At 39.9% G+C, this 5256-nt stretch overlaps 1 protein-coding gene across 1 annotated transcript; it reads right to left on the bottom strand.

The window, feature by feature from the left end:
• Nucleotides 1–1460: 1460 nt before the first annotated feature.
• rps15 (ribosomal protein S15) lies at nt 1461–4083 on the bottom strand. The gene is made up of 4 exons (XM_076278384.1): nt 4027–4083; nt 3442–3527; nt 2828–3062; nt 1461–1620 (listed from the first exon to the last, which is right to left on the bottom strand). The coding sequence occupies exons 1-4, from the start codon at nt 4027–4029 to the stop codon at nt 1507–1509; spliced, it is 438 nt and encodes a 145-aa protein (XP_076134499.1). The 5' UTR covers nt 4030–4083; the 3' UTR covers nt 1461–1506.
• Nucleotides 4084–5256: the final 1173 nt, after the last annotated feature.

Below are 5256 nucleotides of genomic sequence, written 5' to 3'. Positions count from 1 at the left end.
GAAGAAATCAACGTGCACGTTGATGTGGATGCCCCCTATCTTTTACCAGAGCCCGTTTACGGAGAGCCGGATCACTCCCTATTAACTCCATTATACCTGCAATCTGCTGCAGTTCCGCTAGGGGCGATCACGAATAAGTGCAAAAACAATGGGGGACTATGGAGCTAGACGGCTAAATGTGTCTCTTTAACCTGGTTGTCCTTGAAAAATCGAAGATTGGATTGTGGTTTCTGCAAGATCAATATGGATTATAGGTCAAAAGTTGAATGAACGAGTACTTACGTCCTTTCGATTTCTTACAGGTTGGGTCGTTGTTGCCCACAACTCACTAGCTTTCTGCTAATGAATGACGTCATTGACACATTTGAAAAGCTTTTTAGAACAAATAAGTGACTCAAAAAATATAATACTCAGCGGTGTGTATTTTCTCTGCCCTCTCTTTCGCATGCAACATTCAAATTTCTGGCCAAAAAATTATATCCCGAGAAAAGTGGATTTGAGGGGTAGGCTACAGCTCCATAGCCCTCCATTCATTCTGCACTTATTCGTGAGCGCCCTCATGTGGAACCAGAATTGGAACTGCAAACAGTTCAGAAACTGGAAGCTTCCCGAGAGTGGCGGTTCTCCCCTTATTAGACATTCTCTGCTTTTACTATCTATGGATGCCCCTTTGATATCTATGGCAGGTGGCCAGTTTTTGCGGTCATTAAACCTTAATGTGGCCACTAGTTCTTCCAATCCGACTCTTTCTACCGTGTAAAAGATGGTTTCTAACATTTCAACTGAAAAACAGCTAAATCCAAAAATTCAGTTTCACTTTGACTGATGCTTTAAGGGGGATTTCCAGCGGCATGTTTACAGACCTTTCAATACGTGGTCGTGGTTTTATGCATTACAGTAAACCAGTTACATCTTACCCGATCACCAAGCGTTACGTTGAAGTCCTTAAACGTCCAACTACGGAGACCCAGGTCCAATAACGTGCTTTCATGTAATAAGCCACTGTAAGATGTAGATGGATGCTTACTGCACTTCCTAAGTTATTGGGAACGTCTTTCTATAATTCACATTTAACCTATTTGCATTAATTTAGAGATGATGTTTTGTGTCTATAGGATATAGTGATCCTATAGGACTACATTCTTATATGTTTACAAAATGAACATTTGAAACGAAATAAATCAGATAATTCTCAAAACCATTGTAAAATACATGAATAGCGAGTTTTGTAATATAGGTCTTGCTCAAATTGTTTTAGATACATAGCTACCATTACCAATCAGGTTTAGTGCAGACAGTCTCTTCACCACATGGCATTCCATAAGGCTGGATCAGTGTCCTTTCAGATTTGCGACATTAAACGAAATTGTTGCACATACCCACTACATATATTCTGTTAATACACCTTATTTGCAATTTCTTTAGAAGTAAACATGTTTTCAAATACTAAGACACAGACATTATGGTTTGGAAGTCACTTTTATTTACACACCCATGAACAAAACTTTACTTCAGGGGAATGAAGCGAGAAGAGTGCGTGGCTCCAATACCAGGGCGACCATGCTTGACAGGTTTGTATGTGATGGAGAACTCCCCAAGGTAGTGACCAATCATTTCAGGCTGAAAGGAAAATGCAAAAAAAATATTAGTGCAAATATTAACTACCAGGATTTTCTGAGTTCATGGCTTAAATTGATTTTGTAGCCTCAGTCTGTTAAAATTCCTAATGCTCAAGTGTGTTTTAGTGCTTGTAGAGTTTACAGGTAGCAAGTTAACTACACGGAATCCTGGTTTATTTAAAACCACGTTTCCTTTCTAGGTGACTTCATCTTCATTCACATACACATTGGGGGGAAAAAAGGAAAAAACAAAGCAAACTGGAATGCATTCCAAAATTCTCAGACCTTCCCACTCCACAAGCATTTGTTGCTCCACTCATTTATATCTGAATTCAGCAGAAGCTTCAATACAAAAGCATTTCACAGTGACAAGGCATTGTAAAATGTGTGCTGACTAGCAAACCTGCATCCTGGCCTCTGCTGACCAGTAGGAAGTGTAGTACAGGATCACACCAAATTATTGTGAGGACTACCATCATCCCATCAGCCAAAGCATGCCGAACCCACCCACTGACACTATTAATCAGAGGTGCAATGCAATGAGAGTGGTGAGGGGTGTCAAGTCAATCACCACTACCTTTTGACAGGAAAAAATGTCCAGTGCCAGATAACCCTATTCCAAGCTGAGTCCAAGCTGAAGTAGATCTCACAAGAGGTTACATAACATTACAATAGTTTCTCTTCTGATTGGTCCTATAAAGTGTGTTCTATTTAAAATTTACCTCTATGGCTAACTTGACACTTGATCTTTTTAAAAAGATGTTTCAAAACACCACTTTAAAAATCCTCAGCAAAAAAAAATGTATGTTCTAAAGTATTTCGCATGCACTAAATGAGCTAATATAATGATCACAGCCCAAAAAACTTAATTTTTGTCAATAAAAAGGTAAGAAATATGGGGGTTAGGTTCAATTTTCTGTTAAATGTGAAGCTCCAACAGTAACCTCCCAAGGCTGTGGTAATCAGAAACAGAAATTGGTAGCACGTCTTCAGAGTATTCCCTTTGTGATTCTTGGTAAATACATCTCTACCAAATAAATCACTTTCTCAATCTACAAAACATGCAACTGATAACACCTTCCAAGGCATGACTACAACAGTGTGGTTCATCAGGTTGAGGCCAAACTGGAATAGCAACATAAATAAAAGACCACCCGTGTATTCTTCAGATATAAGTGAATACAGCGGGCATGTGGTTGGCATCTCACCTTGATTTCAACCTGGTTGAAGGTCTTTCCATTGTAAACTCCAACCATGGAGCCCACCATCTCTGGCAGGATGACCATGTCTCTCAGGTGAGTCTTGACCACCTCAGGCTTCTCCATGGGGGGAGCCTCTTTCTTGGCCTTGCGCAGGCGCTTGAGGAGGGACTGCTGTTTGCGGCGAAGACCCCGGTTCAGCCTGCGGCGCTGGCGGGCACAGTAGAGCTGCATCAGCTGCTCACTACAGGAGACAGAGAAACAGTGCTAAGCTCCAGACGACAACACTTTACCCCCTTGAATACCCTTACAGGTCTATCACTTAAATTGTCCCAAATGCAATTCTCTTTTACAAGTACAAGTCTGCTGTCACCATGGCAGAATATTATTCTCTTGATGTCACTTTGTACAAAAGTGGCTGCCAAAGGAATAAATGTTACCACTATAAACACAAACAAGTTTCAACATCCTGATATGCAGGTGCAGACAACCCAGGGCTATTGCCTTCATTCATTTTCACAAATCCCAGCCTCTAAAATAACTCCTCTTCACCCACAATGTAAGACATCACATTATAACTTTGTGTCTTGGTGTGACTGCAATTTCTCTTGTCTGTTACTCACTAGGACATGTCCAGAAGCTGGTCCAGGTCCACTCCTCTGTAGGTGAACTTCCTGAAGGTACGCTTCTTCTTTTGCTCAACGTCCGCCTTAAAATAAATGATGAAAATTAACAGTGACAAACTGATCTTAAATGATAACCTTATTTGTCAACTCTACGCTGACAAGTTGAGCTAATGTATCCTGGCCTTGACCATAGGAGTAGCATAATAGCAATCCTCAGTAAACATTAACGTTAGCATGTTGATATTAGCTTATTAGTTGGGAGAGTTTCACAGGTTTCAAACATTTCTCTCAACTAAGCGATAATACCACAAGGAAATATCAGAGACCCCCATTAACATCTATATTTATAAGAGGTATATAACTAAAGTGAGGACATGTTTTACACTCGAACAAACGGGTGCCCAAGTGACAATATCAAAGTGGACTAAAATCTGAGGCGTAAAACAAGGCAGTTCCACAAAACTGAAGACCTAACATGCGGTATTAAATTATAATTTAGTCAGACAAATATATTTATTGGTCTCTGTCGTAGATGGATTAGGATTTTGGGTAGAATATAATTTCTCAAAAAAAGGCACCTACCATCTTGCCAGAGTTTCACCGGAAAAGGAAGGCTACATTGCGTTGCCTGGAATTTAGCGTCCTTTTCTTATTGTGTGCGTTCAGAAGCGCGCCATCTACCGTGCTGGAGTCAAGAAACAAGACATTTTGATATGGAAGCCTATAATGTAGGCCTAATAGAAGAGTGGTAGGCCTAATATTTCAATTAAACACTCCTAATAGTATTTTTGGGTATACCTAAACAATGAGTTAATATACTACGTAAGTATAAGCCTACTCAGCAAATCATTCATTTGAGAAATTGTAGCAAATAAACACTCCTTCGAAACATGGAGAAAATGCTCATGTGCAAGGCCTACTTGATATTTGTGGAATTACAAGAATAGTCAATTACTTGTGTTGGATCCCTTGCAGAAAATAACTGCTGTTTTACATTATAATCCTATGGAGCAGACCGTGTTTTCAAAAAGGTAAATTAAATCCACATCCAATTTTGACCACTGGACCCTACAGCTCTGGCTTTCCCATAGTTTCACTGGCATTCATTAGTTTGGGGAAGAGCCACCCACTGGAGCTTATGTGTCCCACATTAGGACAATTTAGCATACCCCATATAGTTATAATGTTATAAAAAAAATCATAAAATATAGAAAAAGTGTGTCTGCACTGTTTTATAGCCTAGAAATGTTTTATTGTAGATATGCTATGTAGTAGCTCCCCGGAACTAGCTTTGTCTTTTATTTCTTAAAAGAACAGATCCATCCTACCATACACTGATTTGACTCCTGCTATTTATTTGACAAAAATAAACTCTTTAAATATAGGCAGCCTAAAAGTATTGCCATTGTGGCTATTTCAGTCCACCCTTTTCCCTCTCCTGGCTGGGACTGGCTATAACAGACAGTTTCTTCATCATCACTGTCAGCAAGACTGCCAACGGTGAGAAGTTTTAATTTTGTAGCACAGCTTGGAGACCTAGAAATAGGATGAAGGCCACCATTAGGTAGACATCTTGGCACTCCAGTCAAAGTCCAGTCTGGATCCGAGTCAGGTGTGACGAGAGCTAGACCATTGTGTGAGAATACAAAAGGTATGGAACTGATAGACATAACTGACTCCTACACTAGGTACACTATGCAGGTTTAGGTATTTTTGGCTACTGTAGAGCTCCCTCTAGAGTCACAATATATACAGTGCTGGCCAAAAGTATTGGCACCCATGCTAAAGTTGACTGAAAAGAGGAATATAAAA

This window comes from Alosa pseudoharengus, unplaced genomic scaffold, assembly GCF_046254945.1.
Source record: "Alosa pseudoharengus isolate Yale_2024_CS ecotype anadromous, Long Island Sound unplaced genomic scaffold, YU_APseudo_1.1 YU_APseudo_1.1_scf_11, whole genome shotgun sequence".
Taxonomy (NCBI): Eukaryota; Metazoa; Chordata; class Actinopteri; order Clupeiformes; family Clupeidae; genus Alosa; species Alosa pseudoharengus.
The sequence above is the reverse complement of the archived record's forward strand: the minus strand, read 5'-3'. Positions and strand labels throughout refer to the sequence as shown.

Excerpts from the sequence above, each read along its gene's own strand:
- rps15 (XM_076278384.1), bottom strand. Across the intron at positions 3,063-3,441 it reads CAGCTTCTGGACATGTCCTA|TGAGCAGCTGATGCAGCTCT; the intron begins GTGAGTAACAGA and ends TGTCTCCTGTAG. Across the intron at positions 1,621-2,827 it reads TCAACCAGGTTGAAATCAAG|CCTGAAATGATTGGTCACTA; the intron begins GTGAGATGCCAA and ends TTTTCCTTTCAG.